Source organism: Sparus aurata, chromosome 9, assembly GCF_900880675.1.
Source record: "Sparus aurata chromosome 9, fSpaAur1.1, whole genome shotgun sequence".
In the NCBI taxonomy this organism is placed as follows: Eukaryota; Metazoa; Chordata; class Actinopteri; order Spariformes; family Sparidae; genus Sparus; species Sparus aurata.
In genome coordinates, this window is record NC_044195.1 from 15,393,005 (window position 1) to 15,413,843 (window position 20,839).

At 42.6% G+C, this 20,839-nt stretch overlaps 1 protein-coding gene across 2 annotated transcripts in view; it reads right to left on the reverse strand.

Annotated features, from left to right (window-relative positions):
* Positions 1-20,839, reverse strand: part of col4a2 (collagen, type IV, alpha 2) — a 69,512-nt gene that overhangs the window by 24,145 nt on the left and 24,528 nt on the right. For both annotated transcript variants that reach the window (XM_030429561.1, XM_030429562.1), the window contains exons 5-7: positions 383-517; positions 244-288; positions 25-141 (exon numbers count right to left, since the gene is read on the reverse strand). In XM_030429561.1, coding sequence (XP_030285421.1) covers positions 25-141; positions 244-288; positions 383-517 — 297 coding nt within the window. The remainder of the gene's footprint in view (positions 1-24; positions 142-243; positions 289-382; positions 518-20,839) is intronic.

Here is a 20,839-nt window from a genome sequence, read left to right on the forward strand (position 1 = left end):
ACACAAGATTGGAGTTACACCTACAGGAGAACCAGGTGAGCCGTTGTAGCCGGTTTGCCCCGGGAACCCTGAATCTCCCTGTGTCCCGTTACAGCCGTCAGCACCTGGCTTCCCCCTGGGCCCAGCTTGTCCCGGGTGACCCTGCAGAGCCAATCACGACAGTCAGAACACATTACAGTCAGACTCAACACAATGTTGCACTGAGTTTCTATCATATTGATCCAGAGTGATGGAGAGACTTACAGGAATGCCATCATTTCCAGAAAACCCAGGTACGCCCGTCATTCCCTGTGGAGCCACAAGAATCACCCAATAAACAAGAGGACACATGAGACTGCTGTGATTTTTGACGTTGAAGACAAAAAAGAGAAGAATATCTTACCACATTTCCTTTAGGACCCACGATACCACCACGGCCATGGTCACCCTTCTGCCCCTTTGGCCCTTCGATGCCTGGATCCCCTGCTCTCCCTTGGGGTCCTTGATGGCCCTGAGGACCAAGAGGCCCAGGTTGACCCTGAGATTGGAGAGGTAGACAAAAATGAGTTGATCAACTTCAAGTCAAAGGTGCAATACACCAAATAAAGTCCCAAAAACAGCCCAATGGCTTACAGTTTTGAGTTTAATTAATCAGAATCAATTATCATTTGATTTCTATTCATCAATTAATGTGAAGAAGTTAGTAGTTTAGCAAAAGCTAAGCTAACATGATGATATTTAGGGTAAGAACAAAATCTTACTTACCTGTTGAACAGAGAGTTGAAGATTATGAATAAAGACACATTTTATAAACAGGTAAGAACAAAAGTATCACAACAATGCCACAACAAGTATGACAAACATTATCCTATCAATTGAAACGTTTCCCATGCGTTATCTCTGCAACTTCTGCTTGTATTTTCTGATTGCAACACAAGAGGGAGACAAAACCTTTTTCTTTGTCGACTGAAATCCTCTCCTTCAGCTCTTCACAGCCCTCCAGAGGTCAAACAGTGTAACTATAGATGTGCACTGTCTACACGCAGAGGCAATACATACAGGGTTCATTCACTGAACAAAAATAGGAATGCAACACTTGTGTTTTTCACCCCTAGTTACCATGAGTTTGAATTAAAGACATGAGACTTTCCAGTGGCTTATTTCTCTTAAATGTTGTTCACACAATTTAAATCTGTGTCAGTGACAAGTTAGTCCATCTACCTGACAGGTGTGGTATATCAAGGTGCTGATTAAACAGCACGATTATTCTCTTAGTTCCTGGGATCCACTGTCTACACCTGCCTCAGGAGTTGTGGATCCAGTTCTCCAGCGCAATCATCCAGTCTGGTCCCAGCACCTCCATCATTGCCTGGTTTTGGTTCGGACACCACACTGAACACTCTCCTACTGGTTTCTTCCCACAGGTCATGACGCTGATGAACAGTTAAACCAGCCTTACCTTGTCAATAATAAATGTGTGTATGTAATATACAGGTTAATTTACACAATGTATATTGACCTGACTAAATGCACATAATGTGCATTATCAATCTACACTATGCACACTGTTCTATCCAGTATTTATTCTCTATTCATTGTTTCTGTACACTGCTTTTACTGTTCACGATATAGAGAAAGGTGACTTCTATACAGAATTAAAGTATGATGTATTCTAGTTTTCATCAGTCTTGTAAAGAGAACCTTAAATTCATACTTGAGTAAAACTAGAGATATAAATATCATCATGGTAAAAGTGAAAGTCACCTGATGAACAGTACCTGAGTAAAAGTCTGCATCTATCTATTTATATAGTATGTCATATGTTTATGTTTGTAGCAACTGATATTAAATGTACTTAGGTATCAAAAGTACAAGTAAATTATACATATTACATGTTCTGTATGTAAAAACTATATACTCTGGGTTGACTGGGTTTTCTGATGAATCACTGTTTTATCTATCCGATTATTCATTAAATATAGAGATTAATTAAAAAATGCAGTACTGAGGCTCTGATGGAGCATGTAATCTGCAAAGTAACTAGTAACTTCAGTTATCAAATAAATGTGGTGGAGTAAAAAAGTACAATACTCGCCTCCAAACTGTAGTGGAGTGGAAGTGTAATGTAGCAGAAAATGGAAATTCCACACAATGACACACAAATAACGTCTTTTTGTTTTAGAGTCTGCCTGGATACCGTTTAAAACCTGCGCGCTAAAAGATCTCTTCCCACTTTATTTCACACGCATCTGAGAGCGCCTTTAAAAACACACACACGCACACACACAATGTTATTCCAGGACATGCCAGAGAGAGCAGTGAGCAGATTAAGCTGAGGAAGATAAAGCCAGACTCTACTGTCAAATGTCTCCTTAATGAAAAAAAAATACACTCAGCTGGACCAAGCAGACTTTAAAGGTCTGTTTAAAGAGCATTTTTAATTGCTGTCTGTTTGAAAACTGCAGACAGCCTCCTAATCTGCGAGCTAAATATAACAATTTGATTATATACTATATACTCAGAGTGATGAAAGATAGAGGACAGGCGGGCAGATAGGAAGGAAGGAAAATGTGAGTCTGGCAGTCTGACAGCCGTACTCGTGCTACATTTTTAAACATCTCGGTTTTATATCCTAATACAGAGAGGGATTTGTGATCTGTCTGCAGACTCGTCACTGTGCGTCGATAAGGAGAACAGCAGGATATAAAGCAAATATATTTGTATATTAAGGAGTTTTAACTGAAAGATCAGGTCGAACAGGTGCCTAAAACACGCGCATGAACGCGTATCTCTCCGGAAACAGGATGTTGTATGCGTCTTTAACATCTCAGAGAGTGAGTGGACGCAGAAGAGAGTCGACGAGGGTTTTGAAGGATGGAAACAGAATAATATGCGGGCGGCACTTTTACAAGGGTCAAAAAACACGTGAGGGGGTAGACACCCTGGGAATTGAGTGTTTATATGGTCAGGGGGTTCCTTGGGTCAGTCGGTGATGACCTCTGAGGCCTGACAGTGTTCCTGTGAGAACCAACAAACACACTGATGTTGTTTGTCCCCAGACAGAAATGGCTCTGAGCCTTCTCACACGAAGCGAGAGCCAAGGGGTCTCGGAGGAATTAATAAAACTGCAGGGAGCCTAAACAGTGTCAGGCAACAATTCAAACAAGCTCACAGACAAATCAGATGCAGATAGTGTGAGATAAAGCCTCGGATGAACTCGCATAACTGATGGTTAGATGTGTGTGCACTCATACATACAGCCAGTGTGTGTGTGGTAATCAGTGCTGTGTCTATCAGTTGATTTTTGGAACAGGAGGTGTGTGTTTTGTCTTCAATCTCGCCCCTGCAGCTGCTGCCTATAGAGACAACAGACGGACAACAGTCCTGTCAAAACATTTCAAACTCGTCACGGAAAAAAGGCGGTGTGTTTCAAAACAGTGTGTGCTGTGAATTTTTACACATTAAAATAGCTACAGCGCTGAGCATCCAGAGGCTCGGTCCTAATACGATAACATCAATGTATCTTGCCCGCTATGATGATGCTATCACCATACTGGCGATTCTGTAACACTCCAGATATTTATGATAAATCATGGTGTCTAACTTTAAAGGTGAAGACACAACATTAAATGAAAAAAATGCAAGAATTAGGAAATATGCTGAACTCGCTTTTTGTACCAGCTACTTTTCTTATTTTTGTCTTCCGCTGCACATTAGTAACCCCTCAATGGAGGATTCTTAGATGTTAGATGACATCACAGCGACACCATGTGGAACTGCCCTGACGTCATCCTCGACACAAACACCGGAACGATGAAGAGTATCGAAGGGATGTCTGCTGGTCACGGCAGACAAACTTTGCTTCAGCTTTGCTCTTTCTGGGGTCTACTTCACACTGGTGGGCAAAGTAAAGGTTAACCTGTCACTGTGTTTGCTGCCTACACTATGGACAACAGGATTTAGGTGGAATATGAAGGAAACTACCACAAAAAAGGAAAGGCAGCTGTGATGGGGCAGATAGGAATGTGATGTGTATTGAAGGTGTCTGGTGTCATGGTGGCACAAGAGGATAAGTCAGGGGATCACCAAGGTCATGACCATGAATGTCGGTACAAAATGTGATGGCTATCCAGATACAGTTTTAGAGATATTTCAGTCCGGACTCGGAGTGGAGGACTGAGTCATGTGATAGCAAGGCAATAAACATAAAAATGTCCAACCAGTAATAAACAGGCAGAAAACAGCAGGACTTGCATGGTACACTATGTGCACTGCTCTGTATCTTTCTGCATGGCTTAAACAGCGGGCTGATAAATACCAGTCTCCTTTCATAGCTGATAACGGGGGAGAGGTTTCTAAGTGCATATTTGTGTGATTGTGTGTGTGTGTGTGTGTGTGTGTGTGTGTGTGTCTGTGTCTGTGTGTGTGTGTGGACTTCCAGCACCTAACAGCTACGTGTGCTGAATCTACTGTTAATCCCTCAAAAATACAGTAACAGTAGAAAAACAGGTATGTTCTGAAAAAGGCGCAGACACTATTGGCTCAGTATTCGTTTGACCTGAGAAGACGTTTGTGGAACACAATTCTTGGCATTACTTGAAAGATCATTATGGCTGAGCTGATGGTTGCGTTGTCTGCTCTCGGGCTTGTTATTATACGAAGAAGTCACAGGAGGGAAAAAGTGGTTTGTTTACCATCGTCACTTCCGCCCCTCCCACACACCGCGCTGATTCGCTAGCGCACCACCAATCAGAATGGTCATTGAACAGCTAGCACACAACCAATCAGAGTATCCAATGGCATACAACCCTCCGACTGCCAGCACTCTCAGACTTTGCAAGTCGAATCCAGCGCTGGGACCCAGTGCTTGTGCACCGCCACGGGCACTTGGGTTCAGACTCTGATGGCAGGGTTTCTGGCTAGACACCATCAAGTACAGTGTGTTACTGGTGAGGGATTGTGGGATTTTCTGAGCAGTGATATTTAACAATTGGTTTGTTATAGAGGTCATATTTTGTGATCATGTTGTAACAGATTGAAATGTGCCTCTAAGGTTGTTCCACCCCAAGTATAAATCCACAGTGATGTCACCAGTTGGATCACATTTGGCACTATGACGGTCACCATTTTGGTTTTCCGGAGCCAAAATTGACCATATGGAGATGGCAGGTATTACCTTATTAGATTTGACTGAGACGCAGAGGACAGTTGTAGTGAGGACTTGTGGAGGAGACCATGAACTCATTATGAAACTGTTTACTGGGGTAATAAATCAAGTGAGAAGTAGGATTGTTTTCTTATAAGCTACCGTACAGTGAGAAACGCAATCGCAATCTGTTTGAAACCGGTGGAATTGCCCCCTGCTGGCCATGACAAAGAATGCAGGTTTTAGGCACATTGGCTTCACTTCAGACCCATTAGCTACATCCTTATTTTAAAAAAGGTCAGTCGGTGTTCCCCCTCATGTTTATAAATGGTTTGTGCAAAAATTAAAAGCATCTCTCAATATATTGTAGTTCAATTAAACAACCCTACAAAACGCAATTAATAATTCTTTATTAATCCTCATTGCGGCCTGTTGTGTCACCAACACTTGGATACTCAACATTTCCATTCTCCATCCTCTCCAGAGCAAACTCTCTCCCCAGTCCTCACCCTGCTTTAATTACCAGTCCTCCACAGCTTCACTTCCTTCATACCCCTATACTCCCCATCCTTATCTGCTCACACGACTTCCAACCAGCATTTCCTCCCCTTCACTCCCAACTCTTGAGTGCTCCCACATCCTTTTGTATCTCTTCTTACCCTCCTTTTTACTGACTGTATTCTTTCCCTTCCTGTCTCTACTGGGCCGATATCTACATATTATGTGGGGAAAAACACGGAAAAAACTGACTGTTGTGTTGAAACCAGGACAGTAGAGATGCAACAAAGAGTGTCTTCAACAGTGTACTGTAGTGAAACTGTGAACCGGATCAAATAAGGCACCTGAAATTTGGATCAGAGGAACGTCAAGGCTCTTCGAACGTACATGTAAAGAGCCTTGAACACTCGTACATGAGAGTCAATTTGGGTCTGAGCTCCTCTCTGTCTTTGAAGGCTGGTCATGACTTTAGCAGATTATGAAGCCCAGGAGACATGTGCTGCCCTCTGGCCTTCTTCTGTATCTGTAGCTGTCTGTGCTCCTTTATTTTTCTTTCTCTTACAGATGGCTCACGTCATACGTTCAACCTCTTGTCTTGTGAGCTTCATAATGGGATACGACGAGCCATCAATCAGCGCTCGAGTCCGCTCGAGTCACAGGGGGAAGAGGAGGAAATGAGGCAGGAAGAGAGGAGATCACAGGTGACCAATAAGCTCCAGACATTTAACCTTTGATTGGAGCCAAGGAGGCTTTGTAGATAGTGAAGTCGAGTCTGTTATATTTACTGTACTGAACTCAGAAACGCAAATTTGTCTCAGAGGGCTTTACAGTTTACAACATACGGCATCCTCTGTCCCTCTGCATTCAATTTGGATGAGGAAAAACTTGACATAAAAGTTTCAGTTTCTTAAATGTGAGAATAAATTGCTTGGCTTTGTCTTATGTCATAGTTAATTGGTAATTCTATGCATTTGGAGTGACGATTGGATAAAGTAAGCTGTTAGAAGACATGGGCCTAAAGTGTGACAACAAGTAGCATATTCCACTACTGTCTGATATGTCATGGGTCAAACCATTAACTTAGAAGACAAAGTATTCCAGACTCATATCAAGTGTAGTGAGTTAAAGGCCTACAGACAGTAAGATGTACTGAGTTTTCATTTGAACCTTTCAGATTTCATATTGAACTGTAGAATGCCTGTCTGTGTCAACCCCGGCCCCGAAAATGGAAAAAACCAAACACGCATGCTGCATGTTGTCCTTTCCTAAATTACCCTAATTCCTTTATCTACGTCGTCCGCCAGACTGATTGCTGTAATTATGAGCAGTATTATCGCACAGAATCAATAACAAAACAACACGAGGAATCATGGAATCAGGCCTATAAATAGCTCATAGTGGAGAGAGGAAGAAAACCCCAGGATGGGTTGGTTTGCTGTTAGCTGCCTGTTAAAAACAAGCCCAGCATGACTAAGCAAGCCTCACAAGCTTCTTGTAAACAGTGATCAGTGCTTTAGGAATGGCGTCGAGCTAAGCTTGTGTCAGCGCCAGGTGGTGCAAGAGGGGACACAAAGGTACCAGTCTACCAACTGCAAGTAATTCCAATAAAAAAAAATCAAAAGCCAGGTGAGAATATCACAGCGATCCAAAAGCTTGGTCACGTGGGTTCAAGCATCTGTGTGTACAGTCTGTGAGCTCACATCATATTCACAATGGCTTTCATAAATCTACTTAATGGTTAAAATGATAGTAGTCACTTTGTAATGAACATTTAAGGTCTCAGCCCCAGACAGACACTGCTGCGGTGAGCTAAAATAATCAGATAAACAAGGAGGACTAAAATACATACAGACAGGTGAACAAGAGGTGTGTAACAGGAGGACATAAAAACAGACTTAAAATGACACAGTTCAACCACACAGAGGATAGAAAAGTCAAAACAAATGTCAGTAAAACAATAAAACTGGAACTCTGGACATAAACAAAAATTAGGACTGTTAAGAAACAGACTGGAGGAAAGATTGTAAAAGAGCCATAAAAACAGCAGCCGTTCGAGCACCGGTCTGCCAAGTGGTGTCTGCTCTTTATCCAATCACCTCTCACCTCATCTGAGAGGCATAAACTGCCATGCACACACACACACACAAAACACACACCCTGGCAAGGCGAACAAAGTGACTGAGGATAGACTGTGGGATTATGGGATGCTGATAGTGAAAAAAAGGCAGAAAGAATAACAGTCACACAGCAGATATGTGCAGTTTAGGATCTCACAAACCGACTGTACTAATAAGTCATTCCTAGGTTATCCTATATTTACCATAGCTATCGTTTTCCTGAGGATTAACCCCGTCTTTCATACATCATGTGTGTCACTGACATGAGGCATCCCAGCTCCATCATTTCGCAGATGTAGGAATGTGTGAGGAGGATGTTGGATAGTTAAACCCGACATTTGTGTGTCCTAATGAGGACAGAGCCGGTGGGTCGGGGCGATGCCTACTGCGCCAGCACATGACGATGTGCCCGGTAAGACATCATGATGGAGGATGTCATCATTGGTTGTAAGTACAGTTGGATTTCTAGGCGGACACTTTCTGCCACATAACTTCTGTGAACCTAAGCAAATGCCTTCATGACCTCTGAGAAAACCCCTCCTCTCCATGTTGTATAAAATGCAGCAACCGTAATCTCTCTCTGCCCTCTTGCTGTGTGTACGTGGGTGTGTTTGCATTTCTCATTCCTAAATTACAGATCTATTAAAAGTTCCCCCGTCTGACACCATAAATTTCATCTGGACCCAGACTGTCCCCTGGGGTGGACGGTTTGGGAATGGCCCGCTAAGAACAGGATGGGAACACACCGCCCCGTGCACAAACCTCTGACCCCAGAGAGGAATAAAATAAATCAATAAACAACTGGCCGGAAGCCCTCTCTGTTATTCCATATGTCTGTCTGGAAAAACTGGAAACTACAGGACAGTAGGAACCCAAAGAGCAACTGATTAAAACAATAATTTTAAGATAAAGAGGGACATCACAGGAAAACCGATGTCAAGTCTTGGAGGCACGCACCGTCAATCTCTGCAGTGACGTACCCTGTATACTCAGGACACACGTGCAATCTCACAAACTGTCACTCACACAAACATGCCTGTTCTTCAGGGATAATTAACTCTGCGTTTACTCCACTGCAAACAATGTTAATACCTAAAATCTCAGATGGCTTGCCCTCCTGATGGTTGTTTATACTGTATCTCCTCAGGAATAACACTGGAATCTAAACAGAGAGGGCTGCGGTGAGGGAAGACGGATGCAAGGCAGCGTGAACATTTTTCTCTGATGTCATCATTGTGGGACAGAAACACTGACAGCCCCAAACTTCCACAGGAAACATTGTCAGTGGGTGCCCTTACACTCACGCAACACTCAAAATCATGAGTGTCTCTGATGGATTTACAGTATGTGACGTTGGGGAAGCTGGACTAGTAAAGTTCAAGTATGCACGACATCCGACAAAGGATTGAAACTCAAATTAATCCAATAATTATAATAACAATCTGTTTCATGGTGTCCCAGCAAATGATGAAAAAAGACTGCTTGTGAGAGAAATCCTGCGCGAATTCACACCACTGCACGTCTGACCAATCACTGCAGGGGAGAGGAAGCTAAATGTGTCTGAAAGTAGCTTTCCACAATCCCATTAAGAAACCCAATTGCCCAGATTTTGGCTTTGGATTCTGGCTTTTTGCATTCAACCTGCCTGGCTGTCTCTGTCTCTAAGTTCTGCATTTAGATTCCTCTTCTGTTACACGCGAAAAGTGTTAAAGTGTGGAGACAGGCGGTTTCATCCACCGAACAAGCGATTTGTTCAAAGCATACTGACGCCTTTATTTACTGGACATTAGCAGCGGTTGAGTGGTCCTGAAATGATCCGCTTCCTGCATACTACGGAGGAAATGAGGGAAAGAAATGATCAGGAGAATGAAGAAAGAACCAAGGAGAATAATAAAGGAAGCAAAGTTGAAAAGAACAAATGAAGGAAGGAAAGGTGGTGTGAAAAAAGGATGTAGAAGGGCCGAAGGAGAGATGATGACGAATGATTTAAGAAAGGAATAAAAGTAAGAAGTTGAAGGTATGACTGAAATTAAGGAAAGAAAGAAATATAAAGGAAGAAGAGAGGAAAGTAAAAAAAAGAGAACAGAGGCCAGCACGTGAACACTAAAATGTCTGCCCTTTCCCTCAGACTCCCACAATCGGGCTCAGACACTTTGGTGGATTCGGTCCCACTGCTCTACGACCCAGCTCATATGTTTTTCTTGGATACATTTTCTTGGACTCATTTCCTGAAGATCCGCATCCCTCTACATGATGCCCAGAGGGGAAACGGGGCTCAGCTCCCCTGGAGGGGTGCAGGAGATCAGGGGTTAGGGGAGAAGCACGAGGGGCTCCGCTCAGAGGAAAAAGAGGGTCCTCAACTGGATGCCCTGAGGAGGACTCAGGCAGAGTAAATAAACATCTGTAGATGATGTTTAGATATCTATTAGAGTGTGTTTAGATCTCCTGGCTGTAGTCAGGGAGGTTTTTTTTGTAGATCCCTGGCTGGAGGAAAGTGCCCTACTTCTAGTTGACTATTGTGGATCGGAGTGGATATAAAATGAGATGCTGGGAGTTACAGGAAAAGGAAGCAGGCCATGCAGGCAGCAGGTGAAAGAGCAGCATATGAAAAATGACATCGACTGAAGAAATGACCGTGAGAAAGTTAAAATGCTCCAGCCAGACCTGAACCCTCAAGATCTCCTCTGTCGCAAACAAGTTCCTCTGACTCATACCCATAAAATTTCTCATGTGCAACGAGAGAGAGGGAGAGATGACGTAGAGGGATGAAAACTGATGACATTCAGACAAACATCCATCATTTCGTGTCACTTGCTTTGTTTCTCTGCTGCTCTTTGTTTAGAGTGGCTTGGCTGCTCTGAGACCAGTTTATATTAGAATTAATGTGTTTAGACTCTGAACTAATTTCTGAATTCACGTGTGTCATTTCCACTTCGCACGTGCACAAGCGTCTGCCAGAGATCTGACAGCATCCAGACCAGAGAGAGAGGCCTGCTAATGACCAGTGCTTAGACTGAAGTGTCTGTGAGAGTCTGTGTGTGTGTGTGCGTGTCTGTGTGTGTCGAGGATGTGTGTTGAGTATCAAGACTCGAGGGGAGGATCCCAGGCTGAGAACAGAACAGCTTGGACCCTCCAGCTATCCCAGGGGTGTCTGGGGCCCGACACCTGTGCTATTGCCTCACGTTAGAGGAATGAGACGTCTCAAGTCTGCGGTCTGAGCACATGTGTGTCTAAACAGGACACAGCTGCAGCCTGCGTGTATATGTGTGTGTGAGAAAGAGTGAATATGGCGCAGAGTCTCAGATGAGGTGTCGCCCTCACCTCAGAGACCAACCACCTGTGTGCCTGTTTCGTGTGTCTATAATGAAGTCCATCGTGGGTGTGTTGCCTCTCTAATCCCACCGTTACGTTCATCACTGTCATTATAATGCCGTTACAGCTTCCATACAGTCGATCGCCCAGCGTGCAGCGGCCTGCTGTTTAGAAAAGTCCACTAAGGACAACTCAATTTCCTCAGTGAAGCTGTTCTCTGACATTGTACATCACACCCATGGGCACGAAGGTATGTATATTGAATTATATATGGAGTTTAACAGTCTGAGAGGCCTCATGAGCTGTGATGAAGTGCGAGAAAGTTAGTTTATATTTCTTTTGCTTTGTGGATTTTTCATTAGGATTTGTTATTCTGATCCAAAGTAGGTTTCACTGATAAAAATCATACAGTAAAAACAACATTATCACATGTAGCGGTAACAATAGAAATAACAATCAATGTGCTAGAATGACTTGTTGATTGGGTCTGTCGGCATAAAATAAAATAAATTAAACAATCCCAACAATTACTTGATTCATTAAAACAGAACTTATACAAAAATGGTCTGGCTCTGTGATCTGGCTTTTATGCTGAATGTTTTGCAATTGGAAAAACTACAGCATCGTGTCCGTTTTGCCAGTGGCCGACCCAGGATGTTCAAGGAGCGAAATTTTGTCCTCTCTAAGGTCACCCAGCACGAAACGTAATCACATTTTGTTTGGACAGCCCTCAGCACGAGCAGACTTCCTGGTAACACGCAATCGTAAGCTTGGCATAATGGTTACATTAAATGTCAGGTTGATGCTTCGCTGACATACCACACAAACCAATGCTTATTCAAGAGATCACCAAAATAGTTACAATTCATTCTGAGGAGGACACGAATGTCTGAAGGACATCTGTACCAAATTTCATGCCAATCCAGTCAATAGTTGTTGAGACATTTCAGTGATGAACCAACAGACCACCATCTCTATCCGTCAACTCACACAACAAGCAAAGCTATTATGTGTATAGCGCTTTCTAAAACATCATTAAAAAGTGATTTATTGAAGTGGGTTTAAAAATCCAACACCACACAGCCATGAGAAAAAACAAGTAGGGCAAATGAGGTTTATAGTCAAATACCCAGCTGTGATCTTGGCCCTGACTAGTATGGACTGCAGCCATTCACATTAGTGTTAGGGATACCCATGAAATCCTCAGGGTCTCTATCTGCACCCACCGGCCCATCCAGCTGGACCGGCCCACAGGCCAATTTTGCCAGCCTGGAAGAGTTTTTTTGAATTTCCCACAAAAGGATGCAACACCCACTGAGATTCCAGCTGCTACAGATATTCCCTGATAGTTTGCAAGGGAGCAAATCAGGGCAGACGTCATGCATGTTCAGGGTTCACTGACTGAATAAAGGGCACCTTAGGTGACACTGAACTTATGGGTATTACTGGGTATACATGTAGGTTATAAGCTGATATACCCAGTTCCAGCAAGATGAAGAGGACAGTCTTTTAGCTTGATCTTCACATATTACACAACATTTTCAAAATGAAGTTATGCTCTTCCACTGTGTGGCCCAATCCCTCCTCCTGAGAGGAAAGTCTGTACTGAAAACATGTCTTTCTCAGAAAAGTGGAATAAATATGAGGGGACTTAGAGGAGATCTAATTGTTTCCTCTGCAGCCGGCCCCCGATGTAGGTTTCACAACAAGGCCTGATGGGGAACACATGGCGTTGCAGTGGTGACCCAAAACTCTGGTCAAATTTTTCCTACAACCCTCTTTGTGGACCAGAACATTTCCTGACTGCTGTCTGCAAATCAAATACATACATCCCAGCGGAGGTACAGTGTTAACACCTTATTTAACAGACGTTCCTGAGAAGACAGAGTTGATTGATGTGGAATACATGGTGTGTGTCTGTATGTGTTAATCAACGAGACGGAAAAAAGATTGAACTGGAAACAGGAGGGGTCCAACAGGAAACAGTTTGAGAAATGGGGGGAGGCGTGTGATCGGACATAAAAGCGGCCATATTCCTCAGTGATCAATTACTGTATGTGTAATTCAGCGTCCCATGAGGCAATCCTAGCCACAACATGAAACGGAATACCTCAGGCTTATTCTTCTCATCACAGTCTTTGTTCATCGTTTGTCCTCGGTTTGTTCACACCATGTGCTGGCTGATGATTACACAGTCGGGCTCCAGATGGTAACACAAGGCCAGTGTATACTAAGTTGCATAAATACTGCAGTACTGAATGACTGTACTGGGGTGCAGTGGTTTGTACTGACTGGTGCGGAAGTCTAATTTCTTTCTCGCTGTAGAATAGATGGATAGAAGGTGATGATGACATCACCGAGATCAGTTACAGTGTTGTGTCCGGCTGCCCTCATCGTTATTTTGCTATAGAGGGAATAAAGGCTTTGGCTTGTTTGTATTTCTTTAAACCAGTCACCACAGTCACAACTGACCAATCCACCAAGTCCCACACCCCTTAGTTACCGTTGCTAAATTGGACAAGCTTGACAATAAGACACATGGTGACAAGAGGTAACTGAAGGACATATTCAACATGTTAAGTTCTAAAACATGACTGGTTTTGAAAATCCAACATTAAAAAAGACACAAAACTCCAAAATGTCCCAACTACAGTAGCATGCACACATCAACAGTCCTGTATACAAAACAGGAATTTACAGTTGCCAAGCTATGATTGGTCAATTGCTGTGCTGAGGAGGATTTCAGTGAATGGTTAATAATCTTTTCAAAGACTGAGGTACTTTATAATCACTTCATTTTTAGTAATAATATGTCCATTTGTGTGTGTGTGTCCCTTTAGGTTTGCGCAGATGTGTGTGTAATAGTGTGTGTGTGCGTCTTTTAAAAAGAGATGCTCCTTTGTCGGCAACAACAATAGTCCTCTTGTTCCTAAACAGCAGCCATCATCTTAAAATGTGAGAGTGAGCCTTTTATAGGCTTCTTAAGCCGGACCACAGCTGGGTGCAGGACGGCGGGTCAAACTTGGCTTTGACAGTAATGTAATGGAAAAGAAAGAGACGGGAAAAGAATTTCTTTTGATTGTGGAGGCAGACGAAGAAGTCATTGGAGAAATATGATGTGATCATGTGGTGTTCATTTTGTTTTTAAGGGTTTGTTTTATGTCTGAGCTGTGCTGTATGTGTCTGTCTTCTTGTTTGTTTCTCCCACGATCCCACATCACTTGCATCTTCTGTTTTGTTTTGATTGAGAACCCTAGTGGCAGAAATGATATACTTCACATTTTAAGCTGCTGAAATAATTTTGGTTCCAATAGCAATTGATGTAAAGATTGCGCATTATATAGCGATGAGCCAACAGCAATATATCACTGCAGAGCTTCTCAACTTCTCATTGATTTAGTTTCAACATTCAGCCGGCAGCATTGTTCAGTAAGAATCCTTACACCGCCAAGCACCACACAGCAGTGAGCCAAAGTTAGTAACTTTCTGGTGCAACATTTAGCAGCTAAAGAGCCAGATAGTTGGTAGAGACCAAAATTGAGCCAAAAGACAGTAAATGTTGGATTTGTCACGCGGTCAGAACTTCATGTGAATGACACTGGCGTTCCTTATCTGCTGGATCTGTAAACTGCAACTGAGAGGGCGGGCTTGTGCCAATGACGACAGTTAAATTCCTTTCGAGTGTAATATCGTGATTATACAATGGTTACTAACAAAATAAAACACATAATCATAATAAATCTATATTATGGGGCAATTTGTTCTCAAAATACAAAACATTTTGCAAGAGTTATCCCCGTTACCCTGAAAATACATCAAGTCTGACTAATAAATGGAAAATAATCAGTCCTGTGAGAAGACTCGTACGTAATGAATTCTTGTTTACTACTCCATCACGCAGGCCTACCCTCAGTATCTACAACAGAGAGGTCAGCCAGCCAACTTGAGATTATGTTGAAAAGCTAATGCTTTAAAGAGATCATGGGAAGTAACATTTGTAGTGATGAGCTGGCTGTGCTGATTTGATCGTTCCTTACCAACATTTGCCTGGTGCATTATGTATTCACACACACAAACAGCTGGTCACTGTCTGTTTGTCTAAGCTTCTCCCCTACCGCTCCCCTGCATTAATTTTCACACAAGACAAAGCCAGCCTGTGATCCCCACTGAATTCCTCTTTCCAAAAATCCTCCCGTCCAAGGGTTTTAGTGTTAGCAGCAGGTTTTTGCTTTCCTCCCCTGACTTCCCTTGACACACTGCTCCACAGTTGGTGGTTCTTCCTGGGCCTGGTCAGGGTCAGGGTCAGGGGAGAGGGACTACTGGAATGGATGAGGCTCCTGATTGCAGGGCTGGTTTGAGGGGCTTACAGAATGAAGGCTGCCATTACACATTATGCCTTCTGCTGATATGTGAAGCTACAAGCAGGCCTGCTGTCAGTGTCTGTAAATCCGTTCACTGATTTATTTTATCTCTTGACAATTAGCTTCCATCAGGGGAGATTAATCATGTTTGAGCAAAGTTACCGATCGCAGATGGGGATGCAGCTCTAATCAGAGGAGTTCAACCTGATTTAAGTTAGAGAATTACCATTCTATGCACACAATGCAAGGCCTGAATGCCTGCAGAGACGGAGAGAAAGAAAGGGTTGCTTCACCACGAATGTCATACATTTTCGAGTTTTATGAGTTGCTTTTGTAAGCCCAGGGGTTACAAAGTGTCCTCAGTGTCTCAAGGTCAAGATCCTGCAAACAAAGCCAGAACGTGGAAACCCCATTCACAGGGCTTCCACCCTTTAGTGAAAAACACACTCTGAGGACTCTTTGATCTGTTTCAAATCTACAGCATTCCTCTCTGTGCCGCTATCCTGTCCCTGAGCAGACAGGAAGGTACATGATAGTCATGGGTACTGGGATAAAGACTGTAGGTATGGACTTGTTTTCATGGAACAAGGAAATCTTTGCCATTTATAGACACATCCAAACACACAGACGATCTTGTTCCCACAAAAACAGAGAGCGTCTACATTAAAAAAAGATCAGTGGGCTGTCATTGTGCTCGGCTTCCTAGGACGTGTGTCATTTCCTGCCCTACATCAGCTGTGAAGGCTTTTCCCATGGTGGAAAGGACAGCATCGCTCCATCTGAAGAGTGTCTGTCATGGTTTCCCTGCCATGTCCACTGCCTGTTTTCATGTTTTCTTTATCTCTCCATCACCACTGTATAGGACGAGGAGAAACAGTGAGCTCACGCAGAAGGACGCTGGCATTCTTTAAGCCGCAGTGTCTTTTTCTCTATAAAACCCGGCGCCACTCCTCATTTCTCAGAATTGACGACGGAAAGACTTGCAGCACAAAAGACAGCATTGATCTGCTAAACATGTTTTCTGGTGAGGATGCTCAGTTCCTCACGCTGCCCTGGCCTTTCATGCCTCAGAGACCACAAACTGCTGTGTTTTACTGCACCACCCACCTTACAGGACCTGGATTTCTTATTTCATTTGAGCACACTTTACCTTCTTCGTATAGATGCCAGCTCTGATTGTGAACTACTTCAAATGTTTTATGTGCGTAATATATTCTGTGCTCCATTTCGGGGTGCTTGTTCTCCTTTTTATTACCAAAATTAGGAGTACAATCCACTAATGATGCAGAAGAACAATGAGGACTTTTGGAAGTTAACAGTGATATTTTTCTGCACGCCTGCGTTGCGCTGGTTGCCAGGGGAGTGGGTGGTAATGCTGAAGAGTCAGCTTGCCAAATCTCTGTCCCTCCTTCCCCAAAGCAGAAAACCCATGGAATGAATATATATAATCCCTACCAAACAATCAGTTCCATTCTTTTACTCTCTCCCTCCCTCTCTCTCTCTCTCTCTCTCACGGTGTCTCCGTCTGTGTCTCGTCTCTTTACGGATTTATATCCACACTAAACATCTCACTTTCTCCATCACAGTGATGATTTGAGAAAATGAAGCATGAATATTCAAGTATTCATTCATGAAGTTACTTGCTTGATATCTTAGAATTAAAATCTAGATGATTTTTTCAGTACTTTCACGATAGCAAAACGAAAGAGACATCCCAGAGCAGCTGAGAGTGTTGCCAGGAAACAGCAAATATTAACTAGCATACAACTGTTGACATATTTTAAACTGACAGTAGAAATCTCATCTCCGCTTCCCGCTAAAGAAAACCCTGCCTCATTTTCATCGTCTCATGGAGAGACACCTACTGGAAAATAAAACGTACTGCACATTTTAAGTACGGCAGTGTTAGCAGCTGATTGCCTATTAGCACATCCGACAGACACAAAGCATTAGCATTTATTTGAATTAAAAGTTTGGACACAATGACAAAGCGGTTCAACTAAAACAACCCTGTTAGCACGTCGAGCAGCCTCACCAAGCTGCGGACACGTCTGCAGCCACCATTTACCCATTAACAACCTTCAGCTAATCACCACAGCTGTGTCACGTCTCAGCCAATCCCGACAGCTGCTAAGGATCAGTTTGACCCATTCAGCGACGTGCTCATCACAATGACTCTCCTCGGGGGAAAGATTTGGAAAGTGAGGAGACGGACATACAGCAGGAGAGACAGAGGGGTGGAAACATCTGTGAGAATCCATCTTGCTTTCCATTGTATTCACAAACAAATCCATTAGTTGGGGAATGCATATGAGGACAAAAAAGCTGTCGGATCAAATTATGTGTGAGAATTTACAGCTTTAATTTGCATGCAATAAGTCAAAGACACCAAGTGACAGACTAAAACAAAGAAAAACTCATACTGCCTGGCTCTGAAAGTAACATCTTATCTTATAGTTACAAATGGTTTAAGATGTGTGAGAGACATGTTAATCTTTAGCACACAAATAATGCCAAAGTTTCACCGTTAATGAAAGATATTCACTCTCTTGGCACTGTCATTATCCCTTTGTCACTGAATGACTGAAACCCTCCCCTGCAACCGACGCAGAGGAAGAGTGAGACAGAGAGGCGGAAGAGAAAAAGTAGTCTGCGGACCCTGCCATCAGACTTTGGCATCCCTAAGATGTGGAATGTGGAACTTCCTCTCTGCGTAGCTCCTTACAGGGTTTCCTGTATCCACAGAGAGCGTGCAGGGCGAAGGTCAGACCTACTGTAAATTCTCAGTACATGCCAGACTACAGTTGCTGGACCATTCCTTCACCTCTGTAGTTTTAAAGAATTCCTCCCACAGGACCAGCTCTTGCTAGTAAATGGGAAGTTTTATTAGAGTCCATTCCAGTCGTTGAGTTTACCACATCACACATCTGAACTGAGAAATGGTTCCTATGAGCACTTTTTACACAAGAATGAAAAACCTGCAATAACTGGTTAGTTTATGCTCTTTTAAGTTTGCCTTTGAAATATAAAAGTAGCATTACTTAAACTATTGTTTATATATCTATATTGTTTTGTACATCCCTTTCACTTGACCCTTTTACTGATATTTTTATTTACCCTGTATGGTCTGACACGCAACATTCACTGTACATTCTGTTGGATTCATCTAACCATGATGAACTTGGGGAGCAAATCTCTTAAAGGTACAAAATGTAAGAGCTGGCCATCTGTCGAATTCTTATTCAAATAGCGGACAGCATATCACCTCAGTAACTGGTAGTTGCTACTTCCTGTAGTTAGTTAGCTCGGTTTGCCGTGCACCTAGCAGACCAAACGGTGAGCTTGGAGCACTCAGGAAGTATTGGGGCCTACACCACCAGCTCAAGAGCTTTGGAAAAGAATGATCTGGGGCTAACTGGTTAGCTTGCTAACTATAGTAAATATCTATAAACTATATATAAAATAACATTCAAGCTGTAACTTCCTTGTATTCTTTGGAAATGTTCATTTTTAATGGTTTCAATACAAATTCTTACATATGGCATCTTTAAAGAAGATAGTAGTAAATAAAAAACAAGTGGTGAACACACACTGATTATGGAGAGTTTTAGAACAAATGTTCAAATCAATATACCAACTCTTTCAAAACCTGGCGCCTTCATTACCCACAATGCAACTTAGCCACTGAGTGACATCAATGGAGGCAATATATCAGATTACATGCAGGTCCTCTGGACCCACGAAAGGCTTTATACTCCTTTTTTTACATTGGTAGAGAAAAGCACAAAAAACACACTTTAATGTGTAAAGTTTGTGGAGTTAACCTTTAACCGTACTCCAATTATTGTCCAGATGTTCTTCCCTGCTTAACTTACATGCACAGTACAGCACAGTTTTGCAGCTATGCTTGATTTGCCAAAAAAACTTCTTCTCTATGTCCCTGTTCAATTTTGTTTATTTCCACTCTTTAACATGTGTGGACGATTGTTGTGGAAAGCAGGCGTTGGCTGTCTGATTCTAAAAGTTAAAAAAACTTTTAGGATGTGGAACCCCCAGTACAACACTCAGAAAAGCTGTTTGATGGTCTGGCCAGCACGTGTCTGAAGCAGAAAGCCTTCAGTCGTGCAGAACCTCCGTCCCTTTCTCTGAGCTTGTTATCTCAAGATGTTTAGTCTATGTCTGTGTCCTGATTTCACGCCCCTGGTCCCTCGCTCCTCTTTCTGTCTTTATTCTACTTCCTAATGGGTCTCCCACACTCCAGACGCCCTGACCCCCTCTTTAACAGACGTTAATGGTGTGAGTTTCATCACCTCAACTGTACTTTAGTGTGATAAGTATTTCTAACTCATGAATTTCAGCAGCACACTCTTCCATATGGCTGCATGCCCATGTCAGACTCATACAGTCACATGATCTCATATATTCACATTGCATTGTTGTGATACTTTAAAGTCCTTCCAGAAGGCTTAAGGCCATGATCACACATGGTGAGCTATTAGCCAGTTAACATAAACAAAGTTAATCAAATCATGGATGCTATCAATGTTCTATATTGTTTTCTTACTGACAACGAATTCCATAAAAAGACCAAAACTAACAATGTGTTACTCAGACTTCCCAACCCTGTCTGTGGCACTCAGCCCCAAGTCAGACAGAAGAAGTAAATGTTTAAAAGTGCTTCATTTTTAGCAAAAGGCTACATAACTTCCTAAGTCAGCTGGACACTGTAGTCTTTAGCAAACATCACTCACACAGGATTAAACAGGGAATTTGTTGGGGACTATTTTCAGTCGTGGACTCATAAACAATTTGTGCACTTTTGAGCCTTTTACATCAACACAGACAATCTTTGCTAGAAGGATCAATTCATCATTGATTTTGGTCTCTTTATAGGATGTGGGGCCATTTTTTATATGACATATAGAATTAAAGGAGACATATTATGCTCATTTTCATGTTTATAATTTTAATTTAGGTTACTAATAGAATAGTTATACATAATTTAATGCTCAAAAACATGTCAGTTTTCTCATACTTTCTAGTGCTGCAGCACTGTATTTCTCCTTTGTCTGAAATGCTCTGTATCTTTAAAGGGATAGTTCAGGTTTTTTTTGAAGTGGGGTCATATAAAGTGCATATCTATAGTCGGTCTGTTCCCTACCGTAATTGCTGATCAGTGCAGCCTCAGTTTGGAGAAGCAGAGAGCCGCTCCAGCCCAGACGCTCAGCTTTGTACTGCAGTGAATGGAGTCGGGAAAGAAAGGGTGGTCTGACAGCGACGTAAAGTGGTGTGAATTTTTTCTATACAACGTACACTTGAACTGATATAGATTTTTTTAGGTGGGCCTTGTTTTAGGTGGTTAAAATTTGCTTTGCATCTGGACTCCGTTTACTGCAGTACAAAGCTGAGCGTCTGGGCTGGAGCGG